Below are 24,587 nucleotides of genomic sequence, written 5' to 3' on the forward strand. Positions count from 1 at the left end.
AACGTTAGTGGTTAGGCGGAGAGCATTGATTACGTTGGCTAGTTCACTGAATAATTCTTTTAATATTTGATACACTTGTGAGATTGCCTTGAATTACATTCGATGTTGCCGTTATTACAATATCACTAATAATTTTACTTGGATTGTGTTGAGTAGTTAAAGCACTTTTTTTCAATTCTTCAGTTAATGTTTTGACTTCGATTTTAGCTGGATTGGGGACATGTACATGTTTGAATGAAGAATCTTTAATAACCAAATCATTTTTAATGTTACTTCTACCACGACATTCTTCAACTTCACAATCCTTCCGATACAAAAACCCATCGTATTTTATGAGTGGTTTATTTTTTTGTGAAATTAAATATTCGATATTTTTCAATGACATAACTCTGAAACTATATAATATATGAATTATGCAACTGCGGTACTGTGCGGTTAAACATATATTTTCGCTGCCAAATATTGTGCTCATATCAAATCCACCTATTTTATTATTATACCTGGTCCGACCGGACAATAATATTGGATAACCCAGCTAGAAAACTGATTGTCATTATCTGTATCTTTATAACTTAATACTATTACTAGCGATAAATAATGGGAGTAATAATTTTAAAATAATATTCTTTAGCTATTTTGAACATTTGCTATTATGTCTTAAGAGGACGCCACACCCGCATGTGTTGTCTCCGTCTTACAAACGCGGAACATACCAAATTTACGCTCAGAAATTCGAGTTTTATGCCGTTCGTTTAAAAATTGGAGTGAATCGACCTATTATGAAACTTAATGGTAAGAACATTATCTGTGTTTTGTTGGAAATTTTTTTACGATGATTCAGTTTTTAAGTGAGTTATGAGCATTTTTAATTTACATTTATTATACACGCCATAACTCACTTAAAAACTGAATCATCGTAAAAAAACTTCCAACAAAACACAGATAATGTTCTTACCATCAAGTTTCATAATAGGTCGATTCACTCCAATTTTTAAACTAACAGCATAAAACTTGAATTTCTGAGGGTAAATTTGGTATGTTACGCGTTTGTAAGACGGAGACAACACATACGGGTGTGGCGCCCTCTTAACTATTTTATACTTGGCTATTTTGCCATCACTTTTTTGACATTCGCATTTTTGGATTCGCGGTTATGACGGGTTACCCAGGAGTCTTGTATTACATTTTCAAGCTTTTTGGCAAAGCCAGGCAAGTTAACTATTTTTTTTTAACTCGTTAAGTTAAGTTAATAAAGAAAAAGGTGGGCAAGTGGGTGTTGCTCTACTGTATACTAGGTTACAAGTGGGTTACTGTAATGGATGGTGTTCAATCTGAATTCAACGATGTAATATCATTGTATAGGAAAAAACGATTCTGAACGAAGACGGTCAGTCAGTCTATGATATTACTAAGTATATATTTTGATGATATTATTGTGAATAAAGTAATTTATATAATATAACCTATTTCAAATCTTAGATTTAAAAAGAAAAATTTTTATGAATTCTCAACTCAAAATAGTTTGCTTATTTTCGTGAATTTTAGCGTCAGTCTTATGTCTATTTTATATTTATATAAAACTATTTTTATAAATATTATCCTTTATACTATAATATTATCCTTGATCCAAATATTTTAACTAGGAAACTACACATTCAAATTTTGAATAAGTACATCAATATTTAAAAAACAGAAATTTGTATCGCCACAGGACATTCCTTAAATAGTACAAAAAAATTAAGAATTTTAAAATATGGTCTTTAAAAATTCTAAAAATCAGAATTTGAATAAAGTCATTATTAAAGGAAAATGAGGGTGAGCATGTTTGGTGAATCACCTGGGTTCTGTTGAATTTTCATTGTATGTATTTAAAATGTTTATGTTTATAAAGTACATTATACTTGCATATTTGTACTAAAATAGTCAAATGACTTATAATATAGAATTGTGTCCATAATGTTTAATGTACGTTGTTTATTTTCAAAAAAACCTCTGTTCACTTATTTTCAGAACCTGTTATCTAGCTTATATGTACTTTATATATACATTATTGTAATTTTAACCAATTGCCCTTCGAGACGTATAATTATTAAATAAATAAATAACTATTTATATTATGTAGCTGATAATTTAATTTCATTGAAACAATAAAACAATATTCAGTTTACAGTTACCTATATAATTTAAAATAAACAATTTTAATAAAATAAAACAAAATATGAATTAACAGACTTAAATCACTTAATACAGGTAGGAGGCACTTACTAAAATTAAATTAAATAAAACTAAACAAAATAAAATTACCAATAAACACTTTAAAAAACTTAATACATAACAAACGTAAATTAAATAAAACTAAACCAAATATTTATATTGGATGGTCTTAATTTAAGTACAACCGAATTATACCCCTATAGAGTGGGCATGTTGTATTTTCATCGGCCACAAGCCTAGTGACACAGATATTACAAAATATATGCCTGCAAGGAATTAATGTGAATGTGATGGGTCGATCAAAACAAATTATTCAGTCCTCTTGTTCTTTATGAACTAAAAATAAAAATAAATTATGAATAACTGTTAAGTACTAAATACAATTCATAATAAGTAATTTTATTTAAAACAAAATATTAAATTTGTATAAATATTATTACCTTCATCTTTAATTGCCTGAAAAAATTCTTCCCAGTGTGTCTTTACATTTTATCGCTGCCCTCTATCCTGTACTTGTAAGGGGGCCACGACCTCCTATTGGAGCATGTCCTGTTTAAGCCATTTCTTGGATTTGAGGTAGTGGTTGGGAGGTGGTGCCAATGGTCAAATTGGTGCATCAAAGAATACAACAGCTAAAATAATTATATATTTTATAGAATTTATTTTTAATTATTATTGTTATTTTTTTTTTTATAGTTAACTTACGACATTTTATGAAATTTGGCTCTCCAATTTCATTTCTTAACAACTGCTCGGGAGTATGAGAAACGTTTTTAATAAAATCTTCCAAATTGTAAATTCCATTCTCACATCTCTCCCAAGCAGTGTTAATGATGTCATTTCTCAGTCGAGTATTGCCCCTATACTCTACACGCCTTACTGGTTGTCCATTCACTGCTCTAATAAAGTCAGTTCTCGACTGTTCCTCTATGCCTCTTAAATGTTTTGAAATATACAATACTTTTAATAACATACTATAGATTGAATTATATCAACAAAATAAAATTTGAAAAACAATATATTGAATGATTATTAGACAATTGTAGATACAAACTCACCATAAAACTGATACAGTGGCGGATGTTGACCCATGAGTCTGACTAATGTGGCATGGTAAGATTCTATGAAATTGTTGGTACGGTACCTCAAGCGATAAACCGAAAAAATTTACGGACATCCAACCAAAATTGCTTAAAGTACAACCCTTCTCTTTCTGCTTCCATCTCATAAGTCATAGTCCCTTGCTATAAATGTATAAATTGTTTATGAGACTTATAGTCTAACTCAGGGATCGGCAACTGGCGGACCGCGGTCCGGATCCGGACCACGGAAGGCAAAACTCTGGACCCTGTCAAACACTGTACTTCATTATGTTATTTACTGTAATAGTATAATTATAAATAGAGAATATTTATTTAATTTAATTTATCAAACTCAGATTATAGTTATATCATAATTCATTGCGAATATTTTATCGGGCCGGTAATAATCGATTTTATTACAATGTTATCGGCCGACCACCTAGTCGCGACAATACCAAATATTTGATTATTTTCTAAGAACTCCGAAGAACCGACGGCGTAAAATTATATTTATTGGTTATCGTTGCTATCCATTGAAATAGTTATATAGTTTGTCTGTCTCCGTATTTTTTAAATGACAATTTAATCGAAATATAGTTGCAAAAGCTTTCTTAAATGACATTTTAAAATATTTAAATACGCTTAATGTCGAATTACAAGGAGAAGGGAAATTAATATGTGATTTAATACAAAGTGTGTCTTTTTTCCGTCGAAAACTAAATATATTTGAACAAGACATTGAACAAAAAAATTCATTCACTTTCCCAAAATATTTGAATGCAAAAATTATTCTGAAATTGTAAACATCGAAACATTTTTAAGTTTATTGTCAGATCTTATGAAGGAATTAGATGCTAGATTCAAAGACTTTTCTGAAATAGGAAAACTATCACAATTCTTAAAAACTCCTTACGACGTTCTCCCAGACGGAGAATGGACTGATGTAGCTGAAAAATTATTTAATCTTTCAAAGTCAAAACTTCAAATGGAAATAATAGACCTACAGGAAGATGTTTCCTTGAAGCAGTACAGAAGTGCGTCAACTGAAGAATTCTGGGCTAAGGATGCCATTGACAAGTATTCAAACTTAAAGCAACTGGCAATCAACTTGGCTACGATGTTTGGTTCGACATACATTTGTGAGGCATCATTTTCAAAAATTAATTTTTTGAAAAACAAATATCGGACAAAATTAACACTCTCACTTTGAGGACACATTGTGCATAAGCTGTTCTCCACGAGTTCCCGATTTCAAAAAGCTGGCTAAGGAAAAGAAATGCAATTTTTCGCATTAAATAATTTACTGTAATAGATATATATATTTTTTTTTATACTCCTAATATTGTAATTTTTAATATAAATTAATTGTAATAACTAAATAATTATTTTTATTTTTATACTGTAGTTTTTAAAATATAAAGATTTGAAAAAGATTTTTTCACTGGACCTCATTGATTTATTAATTTAATCTTTAGGACTCCAATAGAAATTACTTGCGTCTTGTTAATATTTTTCTTTAGAAAAGAAGCAACAAACCTATATCCTGAATAAATCTGAAGCCCAATTGGATAGAAGATCTATTTTGTTGGTGTTCAATTGCATTTGCTGGCAAGTCTGGCAATGCCATAATCTAAACAAAATTTCAATTTTATCAATATTTTTTGTTTTTATTTTAGTAGTATGTAAAATGAGTTGGATCTCAAAAGTAAATAAATAGTACATTATAATATATAATATTTAAACAGAATTTAAGTATTAAAAAGTTCAAAAAAGAAGTCTTAGTTAGCAAATTTTATGGCATAGGTATGAAATATAAAATATTAGACTACTGACTAAGAGAGAAAGTCAGAAGAGTATAATAATAATAATAACAATAACTTTATTTTAGAAACACAAGATACAATTTAAATTTTAAATATAATATTTTTTCTAACCTAACCTATAAGTAAACTTGTTTTAAGTTGGGTGAGTCTCAATAACAATTGAATATAATAATAAAAAAGAGATACAATGAATAACAGGTTAACTAAATACTATGAACTAACATTTTAAACTAGTTAATCTTAATTTTTAATGTACATTTTAAATTTAATAAAATTTTGGAACGAGTGCGATATTAATATTTTTACTACGGAGTAAATTTATACCAGTATTAAAGGTGACATTATACCAAAAAGTTTCTTACATATAGGAGTATTTTAATCTGGTACCAATATTATGTGCTGGTTTTCTAAAAAGATGCTTATATTTGTATAGTAATAAAAGTAAATGATTTATATGCAGATTATTGATATTATTAACATTAAATATTGTGCATATGACGTTAGTTGGAGTTAGATATGGATTTTTTAAAGATATATTTGATCAAGGAATTTACAGCTATGTTTAATAAAGTAAGATTAGTTTTGAAGGTACCACTCCATATACTTATACCATAAGAAATAACTAAATTTACTAATGAATAGTAAACTATTTTTAAAACTTAAGTACCTAAGAATAGTCAGTGTTTTAATAATATTAAAAAATGTCTTTACTAGTTTAGTTAAATGTTCAATATGGTATTTCCAATTTAAATTATTGTCATAGACCAATCCTAGGTATTTTATACTCAATAGTTCTTTATTTCATCACAATCGAATATTTGTTTACAGTTAGTCTTATGGAAAAATAGTTTGTAATTTTTAATACTATTAATTTAATTCTTATAAATATTAAATTGTATGAAATTAGATTTATTTAAATTTATTGCCACTCTGTTATTGTCAAACAGTGCCTTTATTAGTTTAATTGATGTATTCCCTAAATGAAATAATATTCCATCTGATTTTTCTTTAATTAATACTAGGGTGTCATCAGCAAAACATTATCTTACCTCTAATATTCAGATTTAATAATCCATAAATATAAATTAAAAATAACAGTGGTCCTAAGACAGTTCCTTGACGTACAGAGTGTGTAAGAATTAGAGGTTTGCTATGTACATTATTAATTTTAACTGTTTGAGTTCTGTTGTTTATGTAAGATTCAAAAAGATCTTTTACTAATCCTCTTATTCCAGCGTTCTCAAGTTTATTTAAAAGCAACGAGTGGTTAACGGTGTCAACATTTTTTTAAGTCCAGAAAAATTCCAATTATTTTATAATTTTGATCCAAAGAGTCCCTAATATAATTATTTGCTGCAAAATGTGCATCCTCTGTTGATTTACCTGCGATGAATGCAAATTGATTATTTGAAAAGAATTTATTATTTACTAGGAACTCCATAACACAAGTTTCTATGCACTTTTCTAATATTTTGGAGATGGTTAAAGAGAGGGCTATCAGTCTATAATTATAACATATCATCTTATCGCTTGATTTATATATAGGTGATATTACACAGTTTTTAAAGGAACTTGGATATTTACCAGAAGAGATTGACTTGTAAAATATTATTGATAGTGGGTAAGATATAGTTGAATAGGTGTTTTTAATAATGCGTTTGTTAAATTATTTATAACATAGGACGACGAGGGTTTTTTTTATTTAAGTGTTTTTGTATATCAAGTTCAGTAATTGAATTTAAAAAAATTGAATTGGTTATATAACCATTTTTATTCATTCAATGTCAGTCTAATTTCTCAAAGGGATTTTCATTTATGGTATGTTCTATGTTACTACCTACTTAAACAAAAAAGAGGTTGAACTCATTTGCTATTTCATTATCAACTAAACTATTAGGTACCTTTATTATCTAGAATTTCAGTAAAATGGTTTATTTTTTTAGTAGTTTTACCTAAGGCATCATAAATAACATTCCATGTACCTTTAATATAATTTCGAACATTATACATTTTATTAATACAATTTAATTTTTTTGCACTTTAAAGCAAAGAGTTTAGAATATTTCTATATTTCTTGTCAAATTTAGTATCAAATGGTCTTTTTTGATTTTAGAAAACAGTTTTCCCCTGGTTTTTATTGATATTATTAATCCGGCAGTTATCCATTTTTTTAGTTTAGTATGATTATTCCTATACTTGGTGGTCTGGTAGGTAGAAGAATCTTTAATGATTATATTAATATTATTATAGAATTGTGTAATATTTATATCATTATCTTAACTATATCAAATCTGTGTCCAATTTACATCCTTTATTAAGCTTAAGTTAAGTTAAGTTGACTATAGTTTATAAATGTGTATGTGTTTATGCTATCATTCTTTCCTTTAATATTATAGTAAGGGTAAGTAATATTAATCATTATTGCAAAGTGGTCTGTTATATCAGTTTTAAATATGTATAGATTAACAATTCTAGAATTTCTTAGCTTAATAAATATATGATCCAAACAGGATTTTGAGTTATTTAAAATTCAGGTGTAGTTATAGATGCAGGAGGTAAACCCATAAAATTCTAATAAATTGAAGTAATTATTTGAGATTAGGTTAGTTTTAATTATATCAATATTTATGTCACCAATTAAAAGCATGGTATCATTTGAGTTCCAACTTTCGAGAATTAGTCCTAAATTATTTAAAAATATATTAACATCATCACTAGGTGACCTATATATACCAATTAATTTTATTTCTTGATCGCAATATTTAATTTTAAGTTCTATTGAGTTACATGAAAAAATAATAATATTTTTAAAACTGATTAAATTAATCTCATTTTTAACATATATAGATATACCATCAAATCTGTTTAAGTTACCTAATGAATGAAATTGTTGATAAGCATTTAATCCTATATATTTTTCTTTCTAAAAGCCAAGACTCCCTAAGTTTAATAATACTAAATCTATTTTGAATTGTTTCTAATATTCCTACCAAAATATCAAAATTTCCAGTTATACTTCTTATATTAATTGAAAAAACCAAAAACAAACATTAGAAATCATATTTTTATACAAATAGTAAATTTCTACTGTATTAATATTATTTACAGTATGAAAAAGGTACAATACTTCTGGTCATGCAAGCAGGAACTGTTAAGTTGTTTTTAGCTAAAATAGAGGCTAAATTTACTATTAACTCACCATTCTTACAATACAACTAGCATTTTTATTTGTGTTACACAAGCTTGTAAGCACATTGCTTCTCAGATATCTTGTTATGCACTAAACATTAAAATTAAATATAAATAATAATTACATACACGATACACTAATTATAAGAAATAACATTATTAATATAAATTATACAATTATATTATTATGTTTTTAGTACTTACACGTATATAGTGAAACCAACACCCAGTATTTGTGGCTTCTGGGATATCCCTATTAATGACATTTCTCAACCCTAGGTCAAAATCAGTAATTAATTGTACATTATCATAAGAAATGTTCAATTTTAAATTGTTTCTTATGAATTGTGTAACTCTACAATATGCAGCCTTTGTGTTATTTATGAGTAGGGCATGGATAATATGAATTGCCTATAAACAATACAAGTATAATGTATAATATGGTATTTAAAAAAAAATGTTAGGATTTATGATAATTTACCACATTGTTCAAAACAATTTGCAGAGTTAAAAGCTGAGAAATATCTGTTGGGTTGGTTGGCTTCAATTGAAAGGTGCTGTCGATGCATATGATGTGTACAGATAGCATTTGTACATTCATTTGTAGGAAGAATTGGGTATTTGAAAATACAAGTCCAACAAACTGTACACATCTTCACCCAAGACTTCCAACGACCCTTGGAAAAATCTATTTTCCGTACCATTACAATTCATCAATCATGGGCCCCACTCAGAGGAATTTAATGTAGCTGGCCACTCAGCAAGACTCAATGGAACAGGTGGAGTGGTCCTACGCCTGGCTTGTACTATTGCCCACGTTGCTGCTAGGCAACCAACTTCTAAAGCTCCTCCAGGGAATCTAAAATTGTATACAGTATGTCCCAAAAGTCCCGTATCACCCTTAATATCTCCATGTAAAATCACTATATTTAAACGCGGTTTTTTTTACAGTACTAAGTATGAAAATTCTGATTGAATGGCATAAAATTCATTTATTTTTTTCTTTAAATTCAAAAATTTTCAAAAAAATTTTTTACGCATTTAAGAATTTAAAATTTTTAAGATAGCCATTTTGTTGAGCATATTTTTTAAAACAGTTCAAAAAAAAAATACTAAAATTAAATAAAAATTAACCAAGTTAGAGCAAGTTATGTTTTTGAATAATTGTAGTAAATAAATAAATATTATTATTTCACATTTCAATAATGAATATCTAATTTCATATCTAATAATAATATTTATTTTTTTACTACAATTATTCAAAAACATAACTTGCTCCAACTTGGTTCATTTTTATTTAATTTTAGTATTTTTTTTTTTTGAACTGTTTTAAAAAATATGCTCAACAAAATGGCTATCTTAAAAATTTTAAAATCTTAAATGCGTAAAAAAATTTTTGGAAATTTTTGAATTTAAAGAAAAAAATAAATGAATTTTATGCCATTCAATCAGAATTTTCATACTTAGTACTGTAAAAAAAACCACGTTTAAATATAGTGATTTTACATGGAGATATTAAGGGTGATACGGGACTTTTGGGACACACTGTATATATATTTATTGATATTGTTTTTTTTATATTTTTTTTCACAACTAAGTTTGTATCTTACTGTTGAGCATCTTCATTAAAAATAATTTGAGGTGGAATATTCTCTAAAGTATCCCTCTCACAGATCCTATTGAAAAACATTCTAACCTCTTCGTCATGCCTCGTCTGTGGCTCATGATTATGACCTCATTGCCTGGACAATAGTATGGTCGAACCCACTTCAGTTCGCATTTGCCCAGTGACAAAACATCTATAACGTCTTCTGCTGCACGTAAGGTATCTTAAACAAATAAAAAAAAAATATTAATACTCAAAACTCAAAAGCAAAACATTTCTTAAATAACGTTTTGTAATTTGTAAGTATAAACTCGTGCAGCCTTTGCCTAGACTAACAGGTAATTTATAATTATAATTAATTCAATATTTTTTTATGCACTAAAAATTATGAACATAATTTCAATATGCTATTAAAGTATCATTGTGGGTATATACATATTTTTTTTTTAACAACACTTTGTTTTTATGCTTAAAGAGCATAAAACCAAAAGGTAATACCCACCTTTTATAGTTTTATTGTCAAATTGTATATTGTTATATATCAATATTGTCTTATTAAAATATTGAATTTAATGTGTTTATAATTAGGCAAGAAATAACTTGTAAATTGTAGCTAGGTACTATATGACCTAGCTTAAAGACGAAAATGTAAAATGGAAAGCTTAAAGTTGTGGGTTAAAATTCATGGAAGTTAATTAAATTTATTTTCTAATTTTATTGTAAATATGATACTTACCTAATATCTTCCCTAATAGAGTGTTGGTAGTACGAGAACCCTCTGTGGTCAATATAAATGTTTGAATTTCCTCTGAGTCCAGGAATTACCTTTGAACCTTGAAGAACTTCATCAACAATCAAATTCAAATCATCTAAATTATCATAATATATATTTACCAATAATTAATACTTGTTGTTGTATAATAATAAAAAAAATCTTATATACTACCTATTTTAATATGTAACCATTTAATATCATTATTTAACCATAATAGCACTAAATTAGCATAGAAAACAATTAAACCAATGTATATTTTTACTCTAAAATTGATTGTTCTTAAATCATCCATAATCGACTTAACTGTTAATTATATATAACTAGATTAATAGCTGTAGGTACGAGAAACTTTATAAGAACCATCTTTGTCTCCACAACAAGCTCAGCTTACGAATATGGGAGACAATAATTTATGTATGTCATATTTAATGAGTATTAATTTCCAAGTATGTATACCTTTAAAATTGTTTAAATGAAAATGAATTAATAATAATGATTTTTCTAAAAATTTTAATTTAAATTTTATATTTATTTTCTGTTGAATACGGAAAATATGATACTTCAACCTCTCTATGATTATGTAATGCATATAATTTATTTACGTTGTACAACAAATTTCAATGTCTAAATTGTATAAGACATTTTAAACATGATTTAAATTAAATATACTTGAATACTTCTTACCTGCCACATTGAAGGGCTAAAAAACTACTCGAAATACGAATCAATATCGACGGTATTTTGTTAAAGGGTGTTTACCACATAAAATCAAAAAATACGTTTTTGGTATCAAAATTACCAGAAAAATCACGAAAATATTCTGGTAAAACGGCGACTAAACATCTACAAAAAAATAAGATAGACATACCAAATACAATACCATTGTATCCTAGATACAAAGATAAGTCAGTCCATTAAAAAATACTAATAAATCTCACTCACCTATGAAAAGTAATTTTTTTTTATACTTTTAGAGTTTTGGATTCTACCACACAAATTACAGCTGGGCATTGTAATATTTTAAATGAAAACAATTTTTAAAATTTACATTACCAGAAAGACATAAAATAGTGAATTTAGTAGTAACTAGCAATATAAAAAAATAGAAAAGTCAGTGATTGACTATCGAGTCGAATGACAATTGACAAAACACAAAAACGTTGTTGACACTTGACAGTAAAATGTAATAACAAACGTATAAAATATAAATCTGAGGTTAGAATTTGCACGCTATCTCGCGGCCAATGATTTCGGCAAGTGAGGACTGTTCAAACTGACCTGCTTCACTTTCTGAACACGTACGGTATAGACTAGACCCTCTCTATATTACTCTATGCAAATTACCCTCCAATTTGATATTATCAGTTAACAATAAACCAACAAGTTAATAGATACAATATAGTATAATGAATATAAAATTATATATACAAATATTATATAAAATTAAAAGTGCGTTTGTAGAAATGAATAAGTTAAAATGACTTATACCACTATTATTATGTTTTTAGAAGGGCGTTTGTAAAATTCAAATTATTAAAAGGGCCTAAACCACATTTTTTTTAAAAATTAATATAACATTAAATATAAATTTAGTTTAAGCAATTTAATAAGAAATTTTAGGTTAGGGATATTTTCATTTTGCAATTTTTTTAGTTTTTTATTCTATACATATCATTAAAATTTTATTTGTTGAGTAAAAAAGCTTGAAAAATTAATAAAAAACTCCTAATATAATGTTTCAAAGACAAATGAAAAATATTAAAAATCAAGTCACAATTTTTTTTTATAAGCATTTTAATTTCAAATATTGACAAAATACGTAAAATTCACGAAAATGTACAAATCTTTTTGAGTTAGAAATTCATAAAAAATTTTCTATTTAAATCTAAGATTAGAAAATGTAATACTGGGATTCCTCATAAGATTGTCTATCTTTATCAAAAAAAAAGCTGTTTATGGACATGTCAGTTTTTAATTTTGTTTGTTTTATTTCTATAAATATCAATACAATTTTATTTGTTGGATAAAAATGCGTGAACATTTAAAACAAGACTCCTGCTATATTGTTACAATAGCAGTTGAAAAATATTAAAAATACATAGGCACAATGTTTTTTATAAGTATTTAAAGTTCAAATTTTGACAAAATGTATCAAATTTAAAATTTAATAATTATTTTGTAGTTATAAATGTATAAAATGTTCAAGTTTTATAGCTAGGAATTGAAAATTTAAAACAAAGTTCTACGTAAATAGGTAATTATATAAATTACTTTATTCACAATAATATCATCAAATATACTTAGTAACATTAACTACTACACAGTAGTTTGTGCTTAGTAATATCATAGGCTGACTGTCCGTTTCTTTTTTCTTATACAATGGTATTATATCATTTTGTACCACAGAAGTCAACTAACGCAAGTCCATTTTTTAAAATTTTGAGTTAGTTATATAATCAGAATATCTTTTTGTGATATTTTTAAAGGTATCAAAACGTAAGTCCTATATACAATAAATGCATAGATATAGCAAGAAGTACCTATACTAACTGAAGTCCTAAACTATTGTATGAGTATGGAAACGTATGTCCAGCATTTACATAAGAAAAGTAATTCAAAATAATATTTTAGAAGTATACAATTGCATTAAGTCCATTGCAACAAATATTTTTGTTCTCTCCTGTAAAATTTACTTTCTGTGACTTTCGTTATTCGACTTTTGTGGTACAGCAATGAATTCAAATTTAACACCATCAATTACAGTGACCCACTTGTAACTATTATCAGCAGAGCAACCACCCACTTGCCCACCTTTTTTTTTAATTTTATAAATTATAAATTTTTTTTCACTAATGAGTTTTTAAAAAATATAAATCTGGTTTGGTGCAATACTATTAACATGAAAATAGATTGTATACAGATTATAAATAGGTATTTACTTAATATATTAAAATGTAACATTTTTTAAAATATAAAAAATGTTTCTAATTAGGTATTCTAGATAATAGATAGTTTATTGATACGTAATATAAATAACCTATTCTTTTTATATTTCCATCACAATATAAATGTTTGGCCAAATGAAACTGAATGTGTTGAACTGGTGATATCATTAACTGATAATCACTGATCGATAAGATTAATGCATTCGAACAATTAATCGGTCTGTGAAATACTGTACGTCTTAAAAATAATATTTTTGAACATTACGGAATAATATAATAATAATATTATTATATAATCGATAGTACACATACAACTATATATATATTAATTAATAATCCCGGTATATTATGGGAAGCACCTGGAGGCAATTCGAGTAAAACAAGGTCACCTACCTAAATTTGGGAAGCAATTCGAGTGTCACCATGTAGGTATGACTAACGTGACCATACGTCCCGCTGTCCCCAAAGAACCTAAAAATGTCCCGCTTTAAGAAAAGTCGACTTGTGGTAAGTATTTATTGATCACAAATCACAATCATACATTACTTATACATTTATACTGTATAGACGTATAGCAGATGTAATGCAGCTAACACAGAATACAAAAAACTTCTGGGTTATAGTAAAAATAGATGGCTTGCGTTGATGCCCACTGGAAAGAGTTTTGAAAATGTTTCAGCCATTAAAAAATTATTTTCTGAGCATTGATAAATGCCCGAATATACTGAAAGAATTTTTTGAAAATCCCAGCTCTGAATTATGGTTGTATTTTATGCACGCACAATCAGCTACTTTTCATCAAGCTGTATTAAAGATTGAGGGCCAAAACGTGTCTGCATTAGATGCCGCAAATGAAATTAATCAACTTCAAAATAATTTAGATCAAAAACAAAATTCATGCTATCTTCCCCTCGCCACCCGTAATATAATTGTAAAATTACAAGAAACTGGTGATATAAATAAAGAAAACGTAAAAGCTGCAGCGTCTAATTTTTATAAAACAAGCAAAGAATATTTGGAGCAGTGGTGTCAGTTCAATGAAGAAGTAAAAGAATTTGAATGGGCAAATCTGAAAAAGGTTCCCTCGTGGGAAGATGTACAAAAAGTGATGGACTTACTTATTGAACAGAAATTTATTAGTAGCAGTCAAGACACAGGAGTGTTTGACGAGTTTTCACTAATTCCAAGTATAAAACATATATTTTTTTCCAATAAAAAAATTGTTATTTTTTGCAAAATGATGTGGTTTTCTTATTAAAATGTACAGGTGTCCCGCTTTGAAGAAAAAAAAATATGGTCACGTTAGGTATGACCGAAAATAATTTAAAACCCCTAACTCTGAACACTGAATATGGACTTTTTTAACGAACTTCTACAAAATTCTGACGGTAAAAAGTCCATCAATAAAAGTACAGGAATAATACCTATTTGTTTTTAGATCATAAAAGATATTCATATAAATTTGTATTTTTAAAGGTTTGTTTATGTACTTAGCTATTTATCCACATTATATATATTTAAAAAATGAAGTATTACTATTTAAATATAAGTTAAAATGTTAAATGTTAATTTGTGCATGTGTTATAAGTTATAACACAATACACTTGCACAGTATTCCACCCCTCGTCGGTGCACAAGTATAGTGATACAACTCAAAAAAGTAGATTTTCCAATACAGCGGTTTAAAGTGAACTAGCAAACTAGCAATTATACGATAAGGGACAACGACACTGCAGTTATCTTGCGGCGATTTTTGGAAACATCAAAAATGTCGTTCTTGCACATAAATATATGGGTATTTTGCAATGCATTTTTATAATAATCTTGGAAATGCCAATTTTTGAGTTGTGTCACTATTCTTGTGCATCGACAACCTATTTTAAACTATAAAAATAAACATTTGATTTTTTACAGGTCTTTTTTTTTTGTCGGACTTTTGTGCCTTTTGTAACTTTTATTAAGGTAACTTATAGTATTATACAAATATGACAAAACACCAAAAAATCATCAAACTCAATTTTATCTCGCTGATTTAATGGGTAGGCGGAAAAAAAGGCCAAAAAAATATTTAAATATAAATGTGAACACATGTATACTCTACTCTTAATTATTAGTAATTACCATGTGCTTATAACAAACTATAATATATTAAAATGAAAATAATAATTAAGTAATAATGAGTAATAATTATTAATCTCATAAACTAAGTGTACACTAATAATGGAGTAGTGAGTACTATATAATATAGAGTGTCAATATTACCCAGCTATTAATAAATATTTTAACATTTTGACTGTGTAATATATATATAAATTATATTGGTAAGTACTGAACAATATAAATTAATTAATATGTCAAAAGGCTTATCAATAATTAGGTAATAAAAATTCAATTTATTGACAGGTGGTCCATAGGTGTGTATCCATTCTCCTAGTATCAAAATATATTAACTATAAACTTAAGCAACAAAAAAGAAGCTCATATAATTTCAATAGAACAAAGAATAACAATGATAATTATTTTGTTGTAATTCAATATATATATTATATTTATATATACTTATATTAAAAGTATTACCAACTGTTTTGTATTGACTTATTAAATTATTATTTATATAATTAATTTTTGTATAAATGTACTAACTTATAATATGATATATTATTAGGTATAGGTACTTATATTGTGTTCATATTTATATTTTAATAACAAAATTTACTTAGTTTTTTTTTTTTGTAAGCTTGTAACTCACAAACTAATGACTGTAAATACTTTTAATTTTCAAAAAATGTTAATCTGACAATTTTATTGTTGTACCTGATAAATATTTTAACTTTTATAGAGCAATGACGTATGCACGTATGCACGTCAACGTGTTAATTGATACGTAATTGTTCATAAGATAATATACCTATCTCATTAGTACCAAAGGCGTGCTCAAGTTGTTGGGTTGGAGTTCACAGTGTTTAACCCCCCCCCCCCCCCCCCCACCTCTCCTCACAATCATAGAATATTCCTGAGTATGACTGTTTTGTACCTATTCTGTATTCAACATAAATATATATATTGGTATATTTATATATTTTTTAAGTTCAAATTAACCTTATAGTAATACTCTTATTCATGCATAACAATTTCCTTCTTAATATTACAAAAATGTTATTCTAATATTAGTATAGTCTATTGAGAATATTATCTTCAGTTTACACGCCATTAACATTGAATTAACATTCGATTAGGATGTATATTTAACATCCCAATTTGGACCAAATAATAGAAAACATTTCACATACATTGTAGCTAGGTTATTTTAATAGAATTTTAACTCAATGTCTATATTAAGATAATGTTTAACCTTGATTAATAAATACTTGTATAACATTATGATGTGACATATTATTGCTAAATGGGCGGGAACAATTGCATAGGAGGCCATGCAGCACCTGATGGTACAACACTTTTTTTCCACAGGTCCATCCAGGCTATACTAATTGAAGAATAGGTGTTTCTTGAACAGGAAATATGTAACTGCTTTCGGAGGAGCTTGGATGTGTTTGGCGCTCCGATGTCGGCGTTTCTATATCTTTCCCAGTTTGACATGACGTTGGCAACCTTTCCATTGGCTACCAAACTCCACTCGGAATTGCCCAACACCTCATATATTGCATATTATCCTACAAATTATAATAGATGTTAATGTAAATTAAATGTAATAAAACAAATTTACACTTTTTGACGCGCCATTGCACAACATTTTATTTTGAACATATTTTTGCAGGTTTTGGGGAATGATTGAAGAAAACTTTGGAATTTAAAGAATAGTTTTCAATGATTATTCAGAATATAAAGTTACTTAGATGTAACATTATTCATTACTTATTTTTAATAATTTTAAAACTAGTGAAATTAGTATATTACTTAGATACACCCATGGCTCCAGTTTATGATTGTTTCCAATTTGCATCTTAAGTCTTGATGACTTACTTCTAGAACATTATTTGTTCTACAAACAGTGTCACTCACAAATAACATATTTGCATAAACACCTAATAAAGAATTAATTACTTTAAATAACTAAATAAAAATTAATATAATAATTAGGAAATACAAAATATATTTTACTCACCTGTTATCCACGTCATTTTATAATATTGAAAAATATTTACAATTCAAAATTATGAAGCCATTTTAAAAATTTCCCAGCAAAAAAAAAAATCAAATGAATGTAATCCGGTGTTGTAAATTATAACTGGAACTGTCAAAAGGTATAGGTAAAAGTTAATATTCTAAGTAAAAATATTCATAATTTATCTAATAGGTTATTCAAAATGTGCAGATGTTACAATGCATGAAAATATTAACATACAATCTGAAATCCACAATGCATCTTCTTCGAATGTAAAACACAAAGGGCCGATCAACTTCAACTTCACAATGCCACAGTTGAAGCAAAACCGGCGTTATTTCAAATGATGATATTCTTGGTATTAATGGCAATATATTATATTAAATTTAATATATTTATGGTCAGTATCATATACTCCGCGATCTCTTGTGTACAACTGAGTCATACCTGTAAAATTAACAAAGTAGTTTTTTTTATAGATAAATTTGAAAATATTGTTATAATATGTGTTATACACAATATAAAATTACCAAGACTTCCCATTTTCTTTCAAATAGCCTGACTGGAACCAACAATCTCGTATGCTTATGCCTAGGAATATTTATTTAATTCCTGCCATAGCTGCTGGCTCAAAATCTATGGTTACTGTTTCAGGCTGACACTGTGGTCCAATACTCAAAAGTATTTCCAGCTATGGTTGTCTTTCTAGACATAAGGGCAAAAGAAATCGGAAACCCCTAAAATAATTAAAAGTTATTTGAATATTGGTTTATAATACCGGACAAACTTGACATTTAAAAAACATTAATATGTATTTGAAGATAAATGTATACAACTCACAGGATTGAATGTAATTCCCATTATAACATAATATAACTGTCTACATTCATTATCGAAATATGAGGCTGCAGAAAAAGTTCAGTTCATTAAAAATATTTTACTATTTTTTAGTATACTAAAAATAAATTTGTATTAAACTTTGTCTTATCGGCTAATATAACTTTGTATATTTTTTTAGGCATACAGTATTACTAACCAAGCCTGAACATAACAGATCATCGTTAATTGTTACCAAATGTGAGTATTTTCTAATTAATTCCTCATGAAATTCTTGCATTGTAATAGGATTGGTAGGCTAGTTTTGCTTTCTATATATTTGCATTGTTATTTAATGTGATAAAAATGATCCAACATGAACACTAATAAGCTTTGCCATGGCACAAGTTTCTAAATTGGAATAAAATTGAAATTATAAAATACATTTTTAAAAGATATATTATTTATTTAACTTATGATATAAATTATAATTATTGGATATACTTCATTATATATGATGGGAAGTGAAGTGATTATAACGCCTAATAACAATAAATAAATAAACATTTTTTATTATATCTACCTATATCTGGGGATCTATAGAGTAAATTGGACATGAGTAGAGTGCGGTTTCTTATGCATTAAAAAGTGTTAACACATGCAATTTTATATGCAGTCAAAATTGTGAAAATATGCAACAAATATGCAAGAAAAAAAGTTTAAATTATTTAATAATATGGTTGAAAATTCACAATTTAATACTTTATAAATGTATGACACAAAAATTATTTTCAAAAAATTAAATAACTTACAATTATAATTATAAATATCAACTTAATAAGCAAAAAATTGTGCAATTTATAATTTAATATTATCAAAATGAATAATAAGTAAGTGCCTACAAAATATACTGTTAAATTTAATGCTTAAAAACATATATTTTTTTTTTTTTAATTTTCTCGTTAATATGTAATACATTTTGAATTTTGTAAAAATATGCAGAAATATGCAATAAACACCATTAAATATGCAGTAATATGCAGTAAAGCTTAACTAATATGAAAGTATAGGCGTGTGCGAATAATAAGTTTCAGATCCAAATGTATAATCTTAGTTTTAAAACTGTTCATAAATGTATTTGTAATCTATAATTTATTTATGTAGATATAAATGGCATAATTTAATTTAAAAAATTTAATTTTATGGGCTACCCTAATATTTCTAAGCCCCCTATCGGTGTGGGTAGGTAACCATGGTTACACAACTAGACCTTCATAATATTAGATTAGCCAGGTACCTACAAATGTACTATAGTATAAATGATAGATCCAAGATGACCATCTACGATAGTCACAGATGTCCATATTATACAGAGTTTAATATAGACATAGTATGTGACGAAAGTACTAATTGCGCACGTCTTCGCACACACTGTACACACCGACCGACCTGTGTTGCATGTGTATATAGTAAAGACCTCCATGGGCCGGGCTTACCCAGACCGGCATGGAATTGGCCCGGCCCGGGGTGGACCTCTATTAGGACAAAAATTACGAGCCGGGCCAGGCCGGACTTTTCTTAAAGCAAAGGCGGGCCCCGGGAAAGACCTTTTTTTGAACAAAAGTTACGGATCGGGCCAAGCCTGACATTTTTAAATCAATTGGCCAGGCTTCTTATGTAAAATTAGAAATTCTAGCAGAACCAAATAAACAAAAAAAAATATATTGTACTATCCAATATAAACATTATACTGGCCTATACTTACAATACAGGTAGTTCCCATCTTAGTAGACAGAAGTGTGCGTTAGTATCAAGAGTCTAAAAGTTCAATGCTTTCATTTGTAAGAAAAAAAACAAATCTCTACCAAACAATGTCATCAACGAATGTAAGGAAAAATGTATAGATTTGTCTGCCAAGATATCCATTCTATGGATATAGTTTCTGGACCGGGATTCAAATCTCTGGCTAGCTATTTAATAAAAGTTGGGTCACAGTTTGGACAGATAGATGTTAATGATTTATTACCACATCCTACAACTATTTCAAGAAATTTAATAAAAAATAGTGACACTAAACATGAATAATTATTTACAAGTATAAAGCCTTTTTTGATAAATAACATAGTCTCAGCAACTACTGACATGTGGACTGATAACTACAAAATATGGTCATATATAGTGCTAACATTACATTTTATTGATAATTGGAAACTAAAAAATTACTGTGTATACACAGAACAATTTCCTGTAGAAAACAGGAGAAAATATCAAACAGTGCTTAAAACATTTTTTTGTGGCTTGAGACATGATGCCTGAAGAAGTTAACCCACTATCAAAAGTTATCTGGGTAACAGATCAAGGATCGAATATTAAAAAGCATTAGAACAAAATACAAGTGTAAATTTTGCCGCCCACATGATATCCAATATTTTAAAAGCTACATTTGACAATAAATTTATTTCGGGTGAAGAAGGAAGAAGTGTAATAGTGCTAATTTTTAAATTAATTCAAGCAGCCAAAGCACTTGTAGGCTATATGAAAAGAACTGGTGACAACAATAAAATGTCCAAAACACTAATTCAAGAGCTTGAAATAAGATGGAATACCTACCCGTTTATTAATGCTAATATCCATTGAAGAACAGTTTCAAGAAATTAAAGACTTGTATAAAGATGAGCCTCATCGATTTTATGATATTGATTTAATATTGCTAAAAAAAAAAAATTGATTTCTTAAATCCATTTAAACATGCAACTGATGAATTAGAAGGTGACACATATCCAACTATACATAAAGTAAAACTTCATTAAGCTAAGCTAGAAAAGCACTTGACATCATATTTGCAAGTGACAACAACAAATGGATACAATATTACAATAAATAACAACAATGAAGGAACTGGTAAATATAAAATGTACTTATGAGTTATTACTAGAGATAGGATGTTTATGATTTAAAAAATGCACAAAAATATAGCTGTGATAATTGGTCTCAGAGTAATTTAAAATATAAATTATAATATTAATAGACAAATTTAAATTCTCAGTTGAATTGACGGTATACATTTAATCACAACAAAAACCCCCCAATAATAATAATACACTTATTTTTTTGAATATACAAATTTTTTTTATATAATACAATCCAAAATTTTACAAAAATGCCTTCACATTGTACAAAAACTATAAAAATAATTACCTAACCTATGAAAAAATTACTTATAAATGTAAAAAAATTAAGTTAAAAGTGATAATTTTTAAGTAATGATCTTAAAAGTTACTTATAACATGCTACTTAATTTATTATTCAAAAGACTGAATATATTGTGTGATATTTGTTGTTGAGGTGTTTTTATATTAATACTATAAGATGTTTTTTTATTATTAAATATGTTGTTAAAGACAAACAACTTTTTTTTTTATTATATTAAAAGTGACAATTCTAAATTAATGATCTTTTAAATATATTAGTATATATTACTTAGTTTGTTATTCAAAAGACGAGTATATTTTGTGATATTTGTTAGTATTTTTATGCTCAATGTGTTGGTGCAATCAGGATTTCTTTAATACGACCTTTAAAGTTATTTAAATTAAAACAGTTACCGGGTATCAACTACTAGTACCTAGTTCCTAAACTATTTTATCATTTAAAAAAAAAAATCTTTTAATAGATAATAAGAGGTATCTAGTATCTACTTAAAAACTACAAAAACTTCGGACTGGGCTATCTCACAAAATATTTTACCAGTGTCATGCTGGACAAAAATATATAGGCTTAACTGTGCCGTGCTTAATCCATATAATTTTTAGATGGCCATTGGGAAGGACGGGGCCGGATCGGGCCGGGCTTAATCGCCTAAAACTATTTGCCGGCTGGGCCGGGCTCTCTAAAAATATTGTCGGGCCAGGCTTACTTGCCAAAAACTATTTGCGGGCCGGACTTTCTAAAAATATTAGCGGGCCGGACCGGGCTATAAATTATCAGCAGACCTCTAGCATATAGGTATTAGCAATTCAATAAAAGTGGACGGATTTGCATAGCTAGCAAGACTATCGAATGCTACTGTGTGGTAGGCGTGTAAATGTGTGTATATGTGTACTTAACAATAATAAAAGAAAAGTAATATAAAAAATGGCAACTAAAATATAATAGTAATTAAATTGCTGTATTACTGTTAAGATGACAATAGATATATAATAATAATGCACAGTAACGCGACAATATGAAATATAATAATAATTAAGCACGGCCCTTAAGCCAAAACAGTACAATATGTATAATAATATGTGGCCCTTCTGGCCCAACAAAATAAAATAAAGGTATAGCTACCGTTGTTTGAGCAGTAGGCTTGTATAAACTATAATAATATGTAGAAAAACTCACAAGTTTGTTGGTGCACGGCTGGCCGGCTTGCTACCAGTGTCTGTATAAATAATTTGACACAAAAAAAATATAATAATAATATATAGGGACTCAGGCCCTTCACAGAATATGTTATAATAATATGTATGGCAATTCGCGCTTCAAAACTTATAAAAACAATAATAAATATTTGACGATTAGCGCCTTTGACAATATTGATTTTATATGACCGGCACACGAAAATAATAATTTTGCGGTTTGTTGACACCGGCGGCCGTATCACATAATTAGGTAATCTACATTTATCACATTAATATATTTCCTAATAATTGAGGGACGACACAATTAACACGGAAAAATAAAATATACAATAATGGGTTGTGTGTATGTGCGTGTGTGCGCCGGTCGGTGGTGGAGTGGTAGGTAGATACGCATTTATCAATATTATTCGTTGGCTTGGACAAATATATTATTATTATTTTGGTAACGTAAAATATTATACCTACTAGGTCACTAGGATGTGCAGTAGAGATGCAATCAGGCACTTGGGTTACCTACTTACGATTTCTGATACGATGTGGATCGCACGGCACGAAAAACTTTAACCGAAACGATCAGTGTTATCAGCGCACACCGAGAGCGACCAATACTATTGATAACGACGGTGGCTGAAGCACGGAGGCTACGGAGCAGCTATCGAGATGAGCGCGCGTGTGTCGCTGACAGGCCACCAGCCACTGCCACTGCATTCTGATTAGGCGTGTTCTGTGGTTGTGGTGGCGGAAGGGGGTTGCTACTACTGCCACGATAATATAATGCTCCGAACATATTACTCCGAATGTAAAATGCTACGAATACCAGTTACCCAGATCAAACTACTCCGATATTATTAATATTATATTATTACCATTGATAAACTGTAATATCAATTGATATTACCATATTTGATAATATTAATATTATTAATTAATTTATTTATTTATTTTAATGTAAACGGGATGAACCCAATAACAAATTAATATTTATTACATTAGTAAACTTAAATCTATTTAGTTGACTGTAATGACAGTAATATAAACACAAAAACAAATAAGAGAATTATAAAATAATAATAATAATAATAATATTTTGAATAATAATACAAATAATAATATCTTAATATAATAATAAAAATATCTAGGATAATAATTCAGATAATAATAGCTTGATAGAATAATAATAATAATAAAAAAATATTAAATAATAAATAATATAAATTATAAAATAATATATATACCTAATATAATACTATATGTATAATGGGTAATATAATCACAAAAACCATCAAAAGCATGAAAATTAAATAAATCAATCTGGACATCATTAACTAATTTCATTAATCTATTAAAAGGCGAGACAAGTGCATAATTTGTCCTTTGAAATTGAATGTAAAACTTTTTTTTGGATCTAGCCGTTATGCCGTTATGGTTCTGTGATACAACCACAGGTCACAAGTTATATGGAAAACATTGAATTTTGGTTGGATGATTATTATAAGAAACTATTTAAGTTGTATATTCCCATATTATAGGTTTTGAAATTGGAATATGTACTAGATTAGTGATTACGTACCTACTAATAGAATATTATGTAGGTAAATATTTCACTGA

The 24,587-nt window shown here is 27.8% G+C and overlaps 1 protein-coding gene and 1 long non-coding RNA gene across 3 annotated transcripts; both read right to left on the reverse strand.

Annotated features, from left to right (window-relative positions):
- Positions 1 to 2,147: 2,147 nt before the first annotated feature.
- Positions 2,148 to 9,372, reverse strand: LOC132935561 (uncharacterized). 2 transcript variants are annotated; one of them, XM_061002155.1, is made up of 8 exons: positions 8,790 to 9,372; positions 8,513 to 8,719; positions 8,319 to 8,399; positions 4,833 to 4,926; positions 3,273 to 3,562; positions 2,920 to 3,149; positions 2,655 to 2,846; positions 2,148 to 2,550 (listed from the first exon to the last, which is right to left on the reverse strand). In XM_061002155.1, exons 1-5 carry the CDS (start codon positions 8,907 to 8,909, stop codon positions 3,459 to 3,461), a joined length of 606 nt encoding a protein of 201 aa, XP_060858138.1. In that variant the 5' UTR covers positions 8,910 to 9,372; the 3' UTR covers positions 2,148 to 2,550; positions 2,655 to 2,846; positions 2,920 to 3,149; positions 3,273 to 3,458. The 2 variants fall into 2 exon arrangements, with proteins under 2 accessions (XP_060858138.1, XP_060858139.1); XM_061002156.1 differs by lacking the exons at positions 4,833 to 4,926; positions 8,319 to 8,399; positions 8,513 to 8,719; positions 8,790 to 9,372 and having other exon boundaries at positions 2,920 to 3,188; positions 3,273 to 3,852.
- A 268-nt stretch (positions 9,373 to 9,640) lies between these two features.
- Positions 9,641 to 23,296, reverse strand: LOC132935563 (uncharacterized). Its single transcript, XR_009663276.1, has 10 exons — positions 22,960 to 23,296; positions 18,794 to 18,984; positions 18,598 to 18,662; positions 18,288 to 18,494; positions 17,998 to 18,204; positions 17,758 to 17,886; positions 17,550 to 17,677; positions 17,003 to 17,305; positions 10,651 to 10,783; positions 9,641 to 10,137 (listed from the first exon to the last, which is right to left on the reverse strand). It is a non-coding gene; the product is annotated as an uncharacterized LOC132935563 (long non-coding RNA).
- Positions 23,297 to 24,587: the final 1,291 nt, after the last annotated feature.

Source organism: Metopolophium dirhodum, chromosome 1 (assembly GCF_019925205.1).
Source record: "Metopolophium dirhodum isolate CAU chromosome 1, ASM1992520v1, whole genome shotgun sequence".
Lineage (NCBI taxonomy): Eukaryota > Metazoa > Arthropoda > Insecta > Hemiptera > Aphididae > Metopolophium > Metopolophium dirhodum.